This window comes from Corvus moneduloides, chromosome 1 (assembly GCF_009650955.1).
Source record: "Corvus moneduloides isolate bCorMon1 chromosome 1, bCorMon1.pri, whole genome shotgun sequence".
NCBI classification, from domain to species: domain Eukaryota; kingdom Metazoa; phylum Chordata; class Aves; order Passeriformes; family Corvidae; genus Corvus; species Corvus moneduloides.
This window is the reverse complement of record NC_045476.1, coordinates 64,888,833-64,907,205: the sequence shown is the minus strand read 5'-3', so window position 1 is coordinate 64,907,205 and position 18,373 is coordinate 64,888,833. Positions and strand designations below refer to the sequence as shown.

General features: G+C 37.6%; 1 protein-coding gene across 2 annotated transcripts in view; it reads left to right on the top strand.

The window, feature by feature from the left end:
* Positions 1 to 18,373, top strand: part of RSU1 (Ras suppressor protein 1) — a 103,725-nt gene that overhangs the window by 18,251 nt on the left and 67,101 nt on the right. For both annotated transcript variants that reach the window (XM_032113372.1, XM_032113383.1), the window contains exons 4-7: positions 4,380 to 4,500; positions 7,947 to 8,065; positions 9,541 to 9,623; positions 9,895 to 10,009. In XM_032113372.1, the coding sequence (XP_031969263.1) occupies positions 4,380 to 4,500; positions 7,947 to 8,065; positions 9,541 to 9,623; positions 9,895 to 10,009 (438 nt within the window). The remainder of the gene's footprint in view (positions 1 to 4,379; positions 4,501 to 7,946; positions 8,066 to 9,540; positions 9,624 to 9,894; positions 10,010 to 18,373) is intronic.

Genomic DNA, 18,373 nt, shown 5'->3' with positions numbered 1-18,373 from the left:
ATTGCTTCTCTTTCAGTATAACAGAACCCTTGTCAAATTAATCTAAACATGACTCCAGCTCTATGAATACAGTTATATTGGATGCACAGAATGCATTATATATTTAGTATTCTAAATTCTTCCTCCCCCATGAAATGTGAGTAACATTTCATGTCTTTATGACCTTTACACTAAGGGATCCTTACTCATGAAAACTTCCTGCTGACGCTAACTGGATTAGCAAGTCTGGGTTTATTATATTGTATAGCCCTCAGGTTTTACTTTAGTCTTAAAAAGTGGGTTCTTGCTCTTGGCAAGAAAACTACTTGGGATCCATAGTGGACTGATTGGACTCTGAAAGGTCTATATTGAGTTCTCTTTACTCTGACTCTTGACCAGCTTTTCAGTGAAACAGTTAATGAGAAACTGGCATAGTCTTATAAATCTCTTCTCTGTCAGGTAGTGCTACTTTAATAGCTCTTTTGGATAAATATTCCCTTAGAACCTGTAAAGGTTTGGAGTACTACTGAACATCATGTTCCTAGGTACTGCAAACTTACTTCATTAAGTAAAGAAACATTCTGAAAAATCAGGGATTCTGCAGCTATTCTAAGTTTCTAAGGATGTGATTGCCAAAGGAATTAATCGTACTTTAAAAAATTAAAATTCTTATCTCTCTTGATGTCTGATTCAAAAAACACTGAATTCAGTTGAAGGTTTTCTGTAGCCTTTGGATCATATTTATTGAGGAGATTTCAAGTTTACTCGTGCAGAATTTTATGCATAATCAGATATTATAGATAGCATTTTCCAAGCAGTGGGACTATGTTTATTTTGAACATTCAGTGTTAAGGTTTAAATGAACTGAAGTTTATGTTTAATACAGTTTATGTACCATGTGTTCTTCTCATGGAGACTCACATTTTTACTAAATCATTTCACTTACTCAGTTGGGTAGTTTATTGACTCTTGTGGGTTTTTTTCATCTGAGATTCCATATCTGAAATGTTTTTTATTTTACTTTTGCATTGTAAAGGAAATTTTGATACAGATCTTTCTTACCAAGAGTATCTTCAGAAATGTTTAATATTTAGTGTCTTTACTAAACAAACAAACAAAAAAGGCAGACTAGATTTCATCTTCTAGATAAAAGGAAATGGAGACTTAATTTTGCGAACACCTGAGTTTGTTTACTTTTGAAGTTGTGAGGATTACTGTTTTTTCCCAGGGCTTCACAGATGCTTTAAGAGAAATAATCTTGGTGACTATTTTCAGAAATAATGGCTTTTTGAGGCTTGTGTATTTTCAGCTGTATGAAGGGCCCTGCCACCACCAGAGAAATTGTATTGAAAACTGTCTGAATGGCCAAAGAGTTACAGAGCGGAACTAGAGGGAAAATAATGGCCTTCTTTTTCTTCTTTTCCATTTCCTGTGCTTTTGTCCTTTGCCAGAGGTTGGGTATAGACAAGGAGCTGGATTTGCATGTCAGTTGTCAGTAGTGGTATGAGAACTTCTTGACTTCCTGCTTTATGAGAAAGGGTTACATCTGGGATGTGTGATTTCAAGCTGCTGTCACTGATCTGGATGTTTTTAGCTAGCTGCTCTGCAGGGTAAATAGCTGTCTTGGAAAGGTCCTTCTAATCCAGTGTCTGCTCTCCAACTGAGGGCAACATCAGACCTCTAGTGAAGATCAAGTCTGGTGTTGGCTTCTGGTTCTCAATGTTGAAAGAGAGCTAAGGCCCAGATCCAGGATACTCTAGGTGATTTATATAGGCATTGAATAGTAGCATTCAGTCGTTCTTATCTGTATTTTGGAACTAATTTTGTTAACTTTTGAACAGCTGCTGGTTGCATAGGAATAAAATGTAGTAAGTTGCCTCAAGTGAACTTGATGAGAACTTGATGTTATAGTGCCTAAAGAATTGCCACTAACTTCAGGGCAAAAAGAGCATAAATGCTTTGAAGTATAACAAGTTGCCAATCCTTATTGCCAGAAACATGAACAAAGTTCTCTTATTCCTTGTGGACAGCCTGTAGACCATGTCTTTCACTGTCAACCAACCTTTGAAATCAAGGTGAAGTCTGTAGCTGTCATAATGAATCACTGTATGCAATTTCCAGTATTGAACAAGGGGAAGGAAGCTGTTCCTGGTCTTGTGAAGTGAGACTTAATATGAATGGAGCTTCATGATGTTACTGAAGCTTCACAGGAGAACGCAAAGGCATTGGGCTGCCAAATTTTACTAGCATTTGCTGAGGGGGAGTTGTTAATGACACTGGGCAGCAGATGGTCTTAGAAGAGTTGTTAAGACACTGTGGTTCGTACTGTAAATACGTGGGTGAATAGAACCAGGATGCTGACAGTTCACTCTCACAGCTCATCATGAGAAGGTGACTCGAGTGGAATTCAGTATTGCCAGAACATGAATGTCTTGGGATTTGGCAGTCTGCTACGTATCTGGGAAGAAACCAGAAAATAAACTATTACAGGAAAAAGTCCTCTCTTCCCTACCACAAGCATGGTCTTGACCTACTCTTCTGTTTTTCCTTCTCACGAAATACCTCCAGGCATTCCCTCCAAACTAAAAAGTACAATTGTGGGTTGGGGCTTTTCATTTTGATTTAACAGGGTGAGACACAAAAGTATTACATTCAAATCCTGTGCTAAATATTTAGCCTTTTTTTCTCATCTCAGCCTGCTTACCAATGCAGCTTTTAGTATTTCTTGAAGAAAATAATGATATAAAGTATCCAATGTGTCATTCACAACATGAAATACAGTATGTGGGAATTAAACAGATGTATCAGGAGACAGTGATATATCTGTATTGGTCTTTCTATTGTTTAGGCTTTGACTAAACTAAAACCTGTATTTGCTAGAACTTCTGATTCCTAGTCTTCATAAATGCGGTATCTGTGAAGATCAGAAACATGGTTTGCCCATCTCATCAAAGTGAGATTATGAAGTCTAATTTCTGAAAGGAAAATATTTTAATACTGGTAGTTACTGTTCTGGTGAAATATTGAGGCTGGAAACAGCTGAATTATGCCAATTAAAATCCTCAGTTATCTTCTGTTAGGGAATAATTTAAAACAACAGTAATAGTGAAATACCCTTTAGTTTGTGAACACACATAATTCTTGCTATCGTTGAATGACAGATAAGCATGGACCAGTTGGAAAATACCACAATGGGAGGTCTTTTAAATGTTCAGATTTGCCTTAATGACTTTATATAAAAGTCTCCTAAAAACCTCCTGCAATGAATAAGGCCCTCAACAGTAATATTTATGTAGTGTAATTAGAGTCTTTGTTAGGGATCCCATTATTGTTCACAGTGTAATTAGACTTAAAATCTAGTAAATGTGACATACTGCAATGTTCTGCTTTGTAAACATTATTGACTCTGTTTTAGGACTGAGACTGCCTTACACTGATAAATAAAAAAAAAATCATGGCCTCATAAAACCTTCTAATTATTTAGATGTGCACTCAGTGGGTTCCTGATGCAGTCAAAGTTGAGACTGAACCAAGGTGAATATTGAGCACAGGTGCAAGCTTCAGTGCCGGTGACTTGCCAACCTCCTTTACTCGGCTGGCTGCTTAAATCTCACTAAGGGGGAAAAGATGTGAATCTGAATATCTTTTTAACCCCATTAGCATAGTCATTCAGATTGTGCTTCTGCCTGATATTTCTTTTTTGTAGATAATAACAACCAGCTATTGATTTGTTGGTAATCCACTGTAGCCTGTGTGTATTGACCAGTTAGTTTATCACACAGGGGTGGTAACTCAAAATGGGCTTGGCTAAACAGTTCTTTTAGGGCTGAATTTCATTTTTTGTAATACTTGTTGTATCTTAAATGACCGAGAATTGGGATACTCAATTGTTTAAGCAGTAAGCAGAATGGGCTATTGCTAAAAATGAGGGATTATTTTATGTTTGTTGTTAAAGACCTTTAGTACAACTGCTGTCTTGGTGTAACTACTTGTATCGTTAATGTCTTTTCCACTCAAATAATGAAATGATCCAAGTCTCTCAGGCTCTGCTCTTTTATGACCTGTGTGTGCTACATGAATTGAGAGGACAGCCTGCTTCTGTTAGTATATGAGAGCACTTGTTCTTGTCTTTCTCTCTCTGCAGTAGTCTTTGTTAGTCAAAATATCTTACAATTCTGGTAGTAATTTCTGAAGAGTATAAGATGAGTGCTCTCAGCAATGAGAACAGGTTCCAGATAGGAGGCTTTTTGGATATAAACTTTGCTTTTATTGGAATAATGAGATGCTTTCTGTGCTGCAGCCACTGTACAAACAGTGCAAGTGCCAGGTGCTGGTAAAGCATCTGTAGTCTGGGTAGCTTGCTTTAATTGCAGTCTCTCACTGTGAAAACTTTCCCACAGCTGTGCCAGCAAACATCGCAGACCTGAGAAACATAGAAGTGCTCAACTTTTTCAACAACCAGATTGAGGAGCTGCCTACACAGATAAGCAGCCTTCAGAAGCTCAAACACCTGAACCTTGGGTGCGTATCTTAATGCAAAACTTTGCTGTAATAGAGGTGTTATCAAATGTCATTGCAACTGAACCTGGAACTTCTTATTTTTTGATAGTAAAGTTTCTTACTGAAAGTGGTTTTGGGGATAACTTGAGAATTATGGCTTCAAAGTGTTCAGCTGATGTCAGATAAACAGATAAGTGATCAAGCACTTAACTCTGGTATACTGATAACCATTTAAGGACAACAGCAAATCATATTCATCAAATACTGTAGTGAAACTGAACAATTATTGACTTTTACTTCTCTAGCAGCTGCCTCTTAATTCTGTGGTTACTGCATAAGAATCAAGCTTTATTTCTATTTCAATATTCTGATTTGAAAAAAATATCCATGTTAATTTAGGACTTTAATTCCAAATTTTCAAATTTGGGTTTATAGACATTTCAGTTTATATTAAACCTGTAAAAGAAGCAGCACATATTAGATGTGGTGTGCATTTAGTTCAGAGAGCTAGTATTGAATGAATTTGTGCCACGGATGTTTCTTTTAAGTGTTCAGACTCTATATTCTGGTAGATTTGGTGATACTTTATAATAACTATAGTTGCAGAGGGCTTTCTTGAATTATTAAGAAAACAAATGTGAAGCATAAGATCTTCTTAAAATTAAATGGGCATATTACAGTGTAACTATTTAGGAAAGCACTGGTAGGCGTAAGCTCTAGCATTGTAGGCTTCTCCTAGAAAGAATGTTTGTATTTTATAAATTCCAACTTCTGAACACTTTAAACTGAGCATTTTTTGCTCTTCAAAATACCAAATGATTTTGGCTAGGCTCTGTGTATTCTGCTTTAGATACTTTTGTAAATTGCTGAAAATTGAATTGCATCTTGAACTGTTGGAATGCCAATAAATGTTTTAATGATGATCTGTCTTCTGTGGTCTTATTTTTTGGTCACAGTAGCTCTCTAGCTTTCCTTAATATCTGTTTAAACCTGGAACTGCTTTTCAGAGCAGATATTAATCAGGATTCTATGTATTTTGGAGGTTAGAGCAATATTTTTGGAATGGCATATAGAGGTATTGCAGTACATGAAGGAAGAAGTTGAGCACTTCCCATGGATTAAAGCAGTGACCATTGTTAATATAGTTCAGATACTAGTCTGCATTAATGGAAAAAAAAATGTGCAAAAGACCACTTGGTGCTAGGAACTACAGACATTCAGGTCTGGAACCACAGTTGCCACTTTCACGTATCATGTGGCGTAAAATCTTAGAGACTAAATGCTCTTCCTTCTTCATCCTATCCTTACACATAATCTTCCAGGCACTGGATTTACCACCCAGTCTTAGCTCTGCAAAATCGGTTCTGCTTTGGACATCCTTGGAGTCAGTCGCTTTTCTGCCCTAGTAGGTTTTTCAGGAGGCAGCCCAGAAACCCTCTTATCATCTGCAGTGCATGTGTTAGGGCTTCAGAACAGCCCCCTAGGGGAGAGAGGAACCTTGAATAAAGGGCAGAGATTATTTTTGGGTGGGTTTTGGCATAGAAGGGTCAAGTGATGTGGAAAGAGGGAAGGTGTACTGCAGCACTGAAAGCTTAAAAAAGTAACCTTTGGAAGGCAGGTGAGGCACAAGCTCAGTGCTTGAACTTCTGCAGGGATGAATAGTGCTGGGCAGCAACTTTGAGGTGGTTCTCTATCCATGCCAAAGAATAGATACCATTCTGCTTCTTGTCAGTAGGGAGAACATTCTTTTTCTCCCCATTCCTTGCTTGCAAAAAGGAAGGCCATTAGGGCAACTTGATAAAAAACCCTTTTCACTAGCAGAAAATGCACTGCTTTCTTTAGTCCTGTTTGATATAAAGACCAGTTTTTAAAACAATGAGAACTCTGTGGTAGCAATAGTGGAGAATGCCTTTCTGTATTTTAAATGCTTCTACTACAGCAGCTGGATGCCCATGATGGGACTTCTTATTGGGAATGAGGAGGAAGAAGGATTTCATCTAGGTTTATCTCCAGAGCGCTGATCTCTATACGTTCTTGTTTTGTTTGGGTGGGCTGGCTTATGCAAAAGGGGTAAGGAAAGGTCAGGTTATTTTCTGAGTTTGTGAAAGAAGTGGTAGATGCTCTTCTCCTGTCTTTCCTCACATGGTTATGTGGTCTTTCTTATTTTTGGTTGCACAACTTTGTCAGTACTTTGACTTGAGTTTTTGTAGTTCTAGGTGTTAGATCAGACTTCATATATTCTCATAACATCTCCTCTTGACTTCAGTTGTGACTGTTCTTTATCACTTTAGCATCAAAAAGAGAATCAAATTCAGACTATGTTTAGAGACAAAATCTGAAAGGTCATATTTGTTTCCAGTCATCACATAAGAATAAAATCCTGTTCTTGACAGTAGCTACCTGTACAGTCTCTTTCTGAGGATGCCTCTCTTCTCAGTTTTGCTTTCAAACCTGGGTGCCAACTGAAACAAGATCCATACTCACAAGTTATATATTTGCTGTACATGCAATAGGAACACTATGAACAAGAAGCTGGTAGGTAGTTTTTTTCTGTTCATATGATAAACAACCATACACAAACAGTTCATACACAAACAGTAAGGTTCTGTGAAGGTATCTCCAGCTGTGTGCCTGCCTTCATTTTTGCAGCAGCTCTAGTGATTATCTGGATCACCTTGTTCAAGCTCTTTGAGGTCAGAGAAGAGTTACCATTTTTTCTACCTTGTCTGCTGCAGGTTATCAGAGAAATCTCTTCCTTCGGTTACATTTCCTGATGTTGTTCTGATTGTTGCTGGTGGGAACTGCTGTCCTAAACCCTCTTAAGACTGGCTGATTGAGCTATATTTGGATTAAGCCTCATCAGTCACAGGACTGACATTTTATTTACTTCATGTTCCATGTGCATCAATAGTTCTGCAGTAACACAGATTTGCTATTCTTAAGAAGAGGTTTGAGCAGCAGTTACCAATGAATATAAACACCATGCAGTTGAGGAATTCCCCTTTGTGTTTGGTACCATGGTGAAGAACTACGTGGCAGAATGGCAAATGGTCAAGATGATGTGTAAAAGGGTAATTTGTAGTTTAGCTAGAAGTCATCTACCAAGGACCAGCTTTCTCCATGGAACACTGTTTAAGCTGAGCATGGCATTGTGACGCCTCTCTCCCTAGTGCTGTGTGCTTCAACTGTGGCTGCTGGTTGACATAACAGACAATCCCTTCAGAGTGCCTAAGTTTTGAGTATGTTTATGGGAATGAGAGGTTATAAAAAGGTCTGCATTGCAAAAGACTTGCTCAGTATCTGGGAGCATCAAACCCTTTTCAAAACAAGAGGAAATCTTGGCATAGGTTACATTTTTTTAAGGGAAAAAAAGGGAAAAAAACCCAAAACTCTTGTGACCTGTGTTACTCTTGTTAGGTAAGGTGAATACTGATGTAATATTCTTTTTTTTTTCTCTTTACTTACAGCATGAACAGGTTAAACACCTTGCCAAGGGGATTTGGCTCTTTACCAGCCCTAGAAGTTCTTGACTTGACTTACAACAATTTAAATGAAAATTCCCTACCGGGAAACTTCTTCTATCTGAGTAAGAAACTTTTCTAAAAATTCTACAGATCTTCAGGATATGGTGCTTTGCTTTCTGCAGTTGAAATTTATTTGATGGAGACCAAAATACAACAGATTTTTTCCCAGTGTTTATGTTTTTCTTTTAATATATCTTGAATATTTCTACATAGCACAGCAATATTTATCATACAGTTACCTGACACCTTTGGACACGAGAAGACTTGCTTAGTAATGGTATATTAGTTTTCTTCTGAGTAATATTTCCTTGGGTCCCATACTCAGTTAAAACATCATGAAGGGCTGCAAGCCTCAGGGGAAGATAAACTGTTTTGCAACACAACTGTTGTGTGTTGAGTCTGAAAACAAATGTCTTCTTGATGGCTCATTACTAAAATAGTTTTAACAGCATTTGGATGTTGAGGTATCCAGTACATTAAAACATATGCTGAGGTTACAAAGCTTGGCAGAGGAATGGTAGAGCTAAGCTGATCTTTGCATATGCTAAAAATATATACCCAGAGAGTTGACAGAAAGGTATTGTAATGCATATGTGCAAAAGGTCTGCATTATGGTTGCCTGAGCAACTTGAATTCTGGCGCTTTCTAGATTTCAGTGATTCTGCTTTTCCGTGTACTGTGCTGAAGTGGCTTCAGGATCGGTGCCTTCAGCATCAAAGTGACAGGTGAGGGGAGAGAAGGAGTGCTGCTCTCTGAGGGATGTTGTGATTGTAACCTGGCACAGGGAAATCTTTAAGTCAGCATTATTAAAAATGGTCACATTTAGTGAAATGAGAAGAGGAGGAGTGAACTACGTAAGACAAATAGGATCTCCTCTGGTGGGAAGGAGAGGTTTTGCTGATCTGACCACCTTCTCTCCTGCTGCACCTGACAGTTCTTTGTGAGTCTCCATTTTAATTCCTTTTTCCAGCTGTCGTGTATGCTTGTTCCATAATAGCAAGCTGCATAGTTGTGCTAGGTCATCTTTTTTTTGGTGAATTTCATTGAGACTTCACATGGAAATTACAAATCATACAGTTTGAGTCTCCTGTATTTCATTTCAGATCTCTTTCCCAGTGTGGTTTCTGTAGAGCTTAAGATAGATGCATATTTGCCAAAAAAACTCAGACTTTTTTTAATGTTTGTTTAGGATGCAAATTGATGCAATAAATAAGAATCGGGGGTAATAAAGAGTAATGACTTTATTCTCACGTCTGAGCATTCAGACTATTTGCCAGAATCTGCCAGAGTCTACTGTTGCAGAAATTGTTAATTGTGTTAGTCTTTTTGAATATAGATGTTTTCCTGAACTCACCAACAATATAATAAGCCAGTAAATCTAAGTTTGACCTGCTTGTTATTATTGTGAGCCCTGGGTATGTCAGAGGCTTTTCACCAAGTCAGGGTTATTAATCAAACCTGACTCCTTTTTATTGATTGGACCTCAAATGGTTGGGTTATATGCCACCCTGTTTATATATTGCTATTTAATTTGCAGCCACCCTTCGTGCACTCTATCTAAGTGACAACGATTTTGAAATCCTGCCGCCAGATATTGGGAAGCTCACAAAGTTGCAGATAGTAAGTAATTTATCTAAATTCTTGGAAAATCAATTCACTTTTGCAATACTTGTAGGAATAGGATCCAGTCAATTTGAGGAGTAGTAGGGTAGGTTTGCAGGAACAGACCACTACACCTGGAACTGTTTCTTGTTTACCAGAAGACACTTGTTAATAAATTGGAAGAACTGAGCATTCAGGAGAAAGGTGGGGGCAGAGGGAGCAGAGTTCTCTTTTGGGCTGCTTTATGGTAACTGAAAATTGTTCTGACTGAATTTATGTTTGCTCTTAGCTGAGTCTTAGAGACAATGACCTGATATCACTGCCTAAAGAAATTGGTGAGCTCACCCAGCTTAAGGAACTGCATATCCAGGGAAATCGTCTTACTGTGCTGCCCCCAGAACTGGGTAAGAATACAGATGATAATTTATTTGTTTGTCTAATAATGATGATGATGAACTGTATTTCCTCTGAAATGATTATGCTTAAGTCATCATATATGCTAATATTTACTTTCCCCTGAGAAAAACTCACTTTTTCACCTTCCTCCTGGATATGCAGGAGGAGCCAGAAGATGATGTGTGTTTGGTTTTATTACTTTTTTACATGTTGCATTTTTCTTGTGTATTATTACACCTGATTGCCAATTTATGTACAGCACCTTGCTTTATGTAACGTATCATAAACACAGGGTCAGCAAACCCATTCTTATCTCTCACTGAGTTTTGAGAACACTGAAGCAAAATGACAGTAGCATAAGTGGGTTCTGAGTGACTGTGCCTATACAAAGTGGAAGTTTGATCAGCTAGAGTGAAATAATACCGCTAAATGAGAGGATGTTTTTGTTTTTTCAGTTTGATAGCCTACCTTTTTTAGGCAGTTGACAGCTCTTTAACTTAAAGCAATGGAACTGATTGATGTAATTTGAATTTGTCATACTGTGCATTGAAATATAGTTATAGGTGGGTTCTTTCAACCTGTGAAGGAAGAGTTTTTCTTTGAAACTTAAGTATTGGTTTTGCTGAATTTGCATTGCAGTACTCCATTTTATGTGAGGAGCATGGTTCCTGTTTGCCCCAAGCCCAAAATTGGTTTCTGATCTTAAAATCTTTAAAAATATTTTCATCGGGAGTAATGTAGTTGTGTCAATTACCTATTTTTGAAACACCTGTTACACAGGGTCTGTTCCTTGCTTCTTGTTATTGTGGACTGTTACATGGGGAAGCTTCTTCCTGCTGGTACCTTCCACATAAAAGTTCCCAAAACTCAGAAGGATAGTGACTGAAGTTAACATAATTAAAATAAAATTATTTGTTTTCAGAAGAACTTGCTTTGACCTGTTGACCCTGTGTGCTTTAATGTGACAGTCTGCAACAAATGCTTTTTGTTTTATAGAGCAAAGTGCTTTTCTTCTCTGAATTGGGGAAGGTATTTGCTTTGACTCTTGTTTGCCCACTATGAGGTTTTTTGCCTTTTCCCCTCACCACTAGTGATTGAAAGTTGCTCTCTTTTCTTTAATTTCAGATGTTTATGTCTTGACACAGGTATACTTTCTTTAGGTTTTTATCAAAGTCATGTTTATTTATCAGTTCTCTTTCAACAGCAATAATGTTTCAGAAGCATGTAGTGTCTGTAAATACATTTTTCTGTAGCTCACTAAATTACAGCTTTCGGGGTTTTTTCAGAAAGTGGAAGATGAATGGTGCACTGAGTCTAACCACCTTCTTTGGCTAATGAAATGTTCTAAACATGCTGCTGCCTTACAAGCATAACAACAGATCCCCATTAAATGGTTTTACTATCAAAATCCATCCCAAAGGGAAATGTTTGAAACAAAATTCTCCATATTTATTTTGTATTGACCTACAAAACTCAGGATATCCAAGGGAAATGTCGTCTTCTTAGTTAACGTTTGTTTGCATTATAGAACGATATCACAATCTGGTAGAAGAAGGACTTTTAATTTTGCCCCAGCTGATGAGGGTGAGGTGCACTGACACAGCTAAGTCCTTGTTACCTCTGTTCTTTATTACTCAAAAGGTATTTTATAAATTCTACTTTTTTTTTCCTGTATAAATTTATCAATGTTTCGTTTTATGGTCTCACTCAAAATCCTCATTTCTGATCAGTTGCCATAATTTCTGTTGTGATCTATGCTGTGAATAATACTAGAATTATCTCAAATTTTTGAAATAGATTTTGGGGTACATTTCTAGAAAACATTACACTGAAGTTTAGATTTGTAATTTGTGCAACTTGCAAGCACAAATATTTACTGTGAAAAGCAATGTTCTTGCTTGTTTATTAAACATTTAGGCACGCATGTAGGGAATGAAACACCAGACTAAGGTTTGGAAGGCTTGTTTGAGATCAGGGAAGAGGCCATAGGCAAGAGTGAATCTCTGCAGCCCTGTTTTCCCTTCTGTAAACCAGGGCAGTTTAGAGAAGCACCCCTTTGCAGACAGTTTTAAAGTCTGTCGATGAAAGGTGGTATTAGAGGGTTACTACCTACTGCCTGGACTGCTAATGCCATAGTCACCATCTGAAGGAGTATGAACTTTGTCTGCTGTCCAAGTTCTCCCTCCTAAATTTTTAAAACTGAATTATAATGTACTCAGAACTGTCCAAATACTTTTTGGTGTGCATGTCAGATAAATAGCTTTTCAATGAGCAGGTCCTGTTTGCATTAATTGGAGCTGCTGCTGTTCCATTAAAAGTAAACAATCTTTTCTCTCTCATTATCACTTTCATAATTAAAGCTGCTGAAGGCTTTTGACTGGCTTAGTTCAGGCACTGGTGGACAGCAGTGACTCGCTGGATGTTCATTTATCACGGAGATGGGCACAACTGAATGATGAGAAGGATGTGTGTGTTACATTAAAGTGTTTTTTAAAGGTAATGGAACTAAGTGCAGAGGAAGGAATGGAGAATAGGGTATGAAAAAGGCCACAGACAGGCCTCGAGGTCACAACTTTGGAATGGAGATACCGATAAATAACCCCCTACCATCAGCCTGTAATTTCACCTGGTGTGATTGAGCGTGGCACCAGTGCAGGGCTGGGGGAGGTTGCTGTTATCCTCTGTTGCGTTTAGCAGAGAATGCCTACCGCTAATCTAAGAAACATATTCCTGCCCAGGAGGAAATGAGAGGACTAAAAGAGTGCACTGGGTGAGGTGCTTTTCTGTAAATACAGTACATGTGAGTGATGAACACAGGAAATGGCCAGGAGTAGGTGGGTGGAATTTGCAGCTTGTTTTTATCATTTGTCTCTCAAAACCCCATTCATGAGAAATGGTGGTGGGCAGTCATATATAAACTTTAAAGAGGCGCTGGCATTTTTTTCTCTAGCATTTAAAAGGTTATGTGCTGCATTGCGAGACAAATAAATCATGATTCACTGCAACAACAGAGTTGCAGTCAGTTATATAAATTGCCAAGGAGGCACTAAATCTGTCACTTTGTGTGTTCTGACCATTTAACAATGAGAATGGTTTGGAAAGAGAGTAGAAACAAGAAACACAAGAAACACATAAAATGGTAGATGCAATTAGTAACATCAGTTTTAAGTTCATTGTTTGTTCATCTGGGTGGACCCATATGTGCTACATAAAAGATTTTCTCAGGTTTTTCTCAGCAGAATGAGGAGTGCGAGAGTAGTACATGGTGCAGAATACTCACAAAGATGTAGCTAAATAACCACCCAGAGAATGTAACTAGCTTGTCTGTAGATTTTCTTTTTTGATGTGAAAACAAATTATATGATTTTTAAAGCCCAGATTCTAATGTTGCCTGTGTGCACTACCCTGCTGCCAACACGTGTGCGCACACGTAGCTTGCTCAGGTTTATGCATATGGAAGAACAGGGATTTCAAAGAATATATTCCCAATTATCATCCTCCTTTTTCAAAACTGAATTTGGCATCAATGGTGTATAAGTTGCTGTTCAATACTGTTCTAGTTTATCAAATAATTTCCTCTGGTAAAGAGACACACTATCAGAATTGTTAGTTAATTGTTAGTACATATGAGAAAAGTGGAAAATTCGAGCCTTGTAAAAAAAAAACCAATCTGGATGGGGTAAGTAGCCTGTTCCTTTTTAAGGAACATTAAACGTTTTGTAAATTTAATTTGTATATCAGAATAACTAAGTAATTCTTTCATAAATTTTTAATTTTGAACAGCTAAATTACCTTCTGTGTAGAGAGGATTGGCTTTAAATACACAGTTCAAGGAATTGTGCCGAAAGTCTCAATATTTCCATCACAGGAAGGCCTTTTAAAATTTAGGCTTTTGAAATTACTCTAGAATTTGTGAATTAATATTATATTATGCAAAGTAGTAGCTGCAGTTGTTTGTTCAAGTAAATATTAATCGAAATAGCCGTTTACTCAGGTAATTATAACAGGCTTGTGCAAATATAAGAATCACTTACTTTACAAAAGATATGTCTTTTCCAAGTGTTGGAAATTTTCCAATAGTTGATGTAAATGCCAGACTTTTCTTATTTTAGTATAAACTGTCACTGCACCCTGCCTGTGTCACAACACAGCGCTGCTCACACCTGCAATACAGGTCAGTGGTGCTTGTTGGAAGCCTGAACACTGGAGCTCTTTGGACAACAGTTCTGAGCCCTGGAACAACTAGTTGATACCTTACAATTTCAAAAAAAGACATGTTTCTACTTTTGGAACCTAGGTAAGGGTGGATAAACAAAACAACTGCTACATCAGCAGTCTTAGAAAACAAGCTATCAGTCAAGAAGCAATAAAAAACATGTATGTAACAAGATAGGTTATGGAGAGATTATTTATATAGAAAAGCTTCTCTGAAAATCTGTGCATAGTCTAATTGTGATTCTCATTTAAGGTTTAAGTTAAAAAAAGAAAAAAAAAGGCAAAACCACTACACCCTACCCCCCATCACTTGTTATGTAGTTAGAAACCAGGCTGAATGCAGAGTACTTGATGTACACTGCTGTAATTCTTGCCAAACTTTCCAAGATTCAGATTTGATCTTGCATTAGTTTTTAAAATATGCAAGTTTTAGAGTCATTTCTCAGATGACTACAGTGTGTGTGTGTGGGTGCTCCTCATGTTGACTGTACTCTGATTATAAGTATCATCAACATAATAATGATGTTTCTGTCAGCAGATACTTCATCTGTTGTGTCAGAGCTGTAGTAAGAGTAAGAGTACTGTAATTAGAACCAATCTGAGCGAATGTTGCATTTTTTGATGTATTTGGTTCATTTTATGCATTTCATAGTACTTTAAAGTGGTTTCGCTCTTCTGAGTACTTGGCAACCTGTGTTTGAATGAAGTTTCAAAGGTGAGGGGCAAAAGCAATACAGTGAGTCTTTTTTGAAGTCATTTTTTTAAGTTAACTAGATTTTGGTCTGATAGGGACCCTTCAAAGAGAGAATGCTCTGTTGAATTCCTGTGTAATTGAGAATCTCAGGGGAGTTTCTGATGCTGGAAAAAATGTGCAATATATTTCAAAATAAATTGGGATGCTGATCCTCTAAGCCTGTAATACTTCCTGTGCCATTAGAGTGTCTTTGATGTTAAACTACTTTGACATCACGTTAATTTCCTTTGTTTCAGAACTCCTCTGCTGCATAGTGTGTTTCTTGGGTTTCTTCACTGGGAACACTTAGCAGTGACTGTTGGTTTGCCCCTTGGGATCCCAGTCAGCACTGGGCATTTGTTACATAGAGCAGTGAAGGAAATGGTATTTCCAGCACAACATGTCACCTTTCATAGAAAGAAATCGGTGAAACTTAGCAGTACTTGTAGGTCTTCTAGTAATTGGTCTCACTCTTATGTGAGGAATCTGGGAGAAATTAATTTATAATCGAGTTGTAAGTAATAAACAAATAATTTTAGAAGATATTTTTAGAAATACATTTTGAAAGTACATTTTGAGGTAATTTCTTGGATTTTTGTTAAAGTGCTCTTTCTTCTGCCTTTCCTCTTAGCTACCAAGACAATGGCATCAGCTGCGCTGGTTGCCCTGGTACCTGAAAGCTCTGTGTGGTGGAGCTCAGCTGTTGAAACAGCCTGATTTGTCATGTGGCAGTACAAGCCATTAGCAGTGTTGTTAGGTGAGGGGTACCTTATGTGCTGCATTGAATAAGTTCCTGTTTTATGGTTTTCCTCTGTGAATGTTATTACTATTTACTTTCTACTACTTGTCCTGGTAAGGTCTGGTTTGTTGTGTACTGTGATGGTAGAAGTTTCAAGGGCTCTCCCCTTGTTCCCAGAGAGTTAACCGCTCCTCCTGTCACCTGAATATGGAAATGTGAGTTTGCCCAGCTAGGTTAGGTCTATAATCTGCCTGTATTTAGTACCTGAAGTGTGGTTTAAGGTAGTAATTTGGCATTTCATCCATCCTCTTCTCGTTCCTAGGCTTCATCTTCAGTCCTGACACATCTGAAGTGTCAGACTTCCCATTACACTTTGGTATAAAGATTTCTGGCTGACCTTTGATGCTGGGATTTTGTGTAAATATCTCAGGACTACATTCACTTTGTTTTAAACTCTCTCCTATGAAACATGTTGGAGGGTAAAATTCTCTTCCAGTACAATTATAATAGCTGTGGCTGAGGTGGTACCAGTTTGGCCTGTATCACTTCACATTTACATCAAGGGTAGAGAATTCAAGATTTAGATGGTCTGCTTTTACTTGATGTATTTCAGCTATGAAATAAACTTTTACTAAGAGTTGAAGCAAATGGAGTAGCTATTATGCTATCACAGTATCATCAGACTATTTAACCTATCAAAGTGAAGAGTGAGAGGACACTTGGCTGCTCATCCTCACTCCATGAGAAGAAAGCTTGTAGGAGAGGGAGCCAGCAGTGTTTTAGAAATAAGTCAGCTTAGTTCAGCACTAAAATAAAGAATGTATTTTTACAGTGATGAACATTAGAACAAGACACAACTGGCAGAGTCTCCATCTCCTGATGTTTTTCAGACCAGATGTTTGAAATGTGTTTGGAAGCTCTTCAGTTACTGAACTGACACAGAGATCTACTGTTAAATGTGTTCAGGTGAATGCTGGAGTCTCATCTCTGAACTCATTATTGGAAATCATCATGTGCATCTAAGAAGTTGTAAGAATAACATGTGATGTTGCAAAACCTGTTTTAACTCCCTGAGAGTAATTGTGAGGATGGACTTAGGGCTTCAGTGTTTGGCTTTCAGATTGCTCCCTCAGCCTCCTCTTACCATGGGGCTTCCTGTCTAACACTCACAGGGGAGGTTGCAGGCATTCCCATCTGTGTGGTTAGGAAAGGAGTCAGGGGAAGACTTCCAGCCTGCTTCTGTGTGATGGATGCTCTGGAGTATCTCATTTATTTGCATGTACTGAATCTGATTCGTTGTTATCTGAGACTTGAACCTTTTCCCACATTATGTAGAACCACCACAAATACTATTTCAGGGTTCTCTGAAGTGCCGGTGGCTAGAAGTGATACTGTTAGATCTTCTTCAATGTAAGGATGTAGGGGTGAGAGGGCAGCAGCGTTGCTGGGATTGATCTTTCGGAGGCATTTCAGTCTAGGTTTAGGTTTACTAAATTTAGTTGTTCTCTCTTAGTGCATAGAAGCTCATTAGTAAGCAAATTTGTATTTTTGACATATACTATGAAGATGTACATTTGTTTATCATACAGTATTTCCGTGAATATTTCTGCTGGTTCCAAAGAGGTGGAGTCACACTTCACTTAGGTACAAGAAGACTTTGCTCTTTGTTGTCTTATTGCTCCTTTATAAATACTGTTTAATTCTACTGTATTCTGTTACTAATCCTTCAAAAGTGCTGTGTCTTGAAAGCATAGATGATCTTACTTGTTTATAGGAATGGTATGAGTTACTGGTGCACAGCCTTACATATGCTTAAGATTGGGGTAAAAATCACTGGCTTTTGATAATACTTTGTGGCATAGAAATGAGTATATATTTTCATTTTTTTACATAGGTATTAAGACATCATTCACAATTTAATTACTTTGGTATCCTTTTTATGACATAATAGTCATGATATTTCTTCTACCCCTGCACTTAAAACAATCTCTCTCTCTCAAGACAAAGCAAATGCCACAAAAGTAATAAAAATTATAATCCCTGTAGTGTAAAGCAAATCTAAAGCCAGGACAGACATATTTTTACGTACAACCTAAGTTTAAATTTAGTGCAGTGGACTGATCCCTTACTTAGCATTTAATAAAACAGGATTCGGAGGTATTTATATCTAAATAAATTACTAAAACTAATTTTGTTCTTTGTTTCATATGTGCAACAGAGAGTAAGACCTTTATGTTGTAAAGGGAAAGAACATTTAAATTGCAGTCTTAAGAGGAATCACTAAAGGGGATATGTTACAGTTTGAGGACTCTCCTTGAGGTCAGTGAAGCAGAGTGTAGGCTGGGAGAGGAGTCAGAGTATCAACAGGACACAGATGTGAAGCTCAACAGTATACAGGCTAAAAATTATATCCATTGATTTTAATGAAGCTCCACTGGGGATGAATTTAAACCATTACAAAGAAGTGTTGATCTGGCATTTTACAGCTAGGATCATGTTTCTTATGCTGAATGCCATTGTTCAGTTCTCAAATGTCAGAGCTGTTTAATTACCTAATTTCACCTTTTAATTTTTGAGAGTATTTAAAGTATTGCCAAGGGCATTCAAGTGGAAAGGACAAGCCAGGTTTGTGTTCATTCTGTTTCCTTTTGTATGTGTTGAAGTAATGCCTATGTACACTAGTCA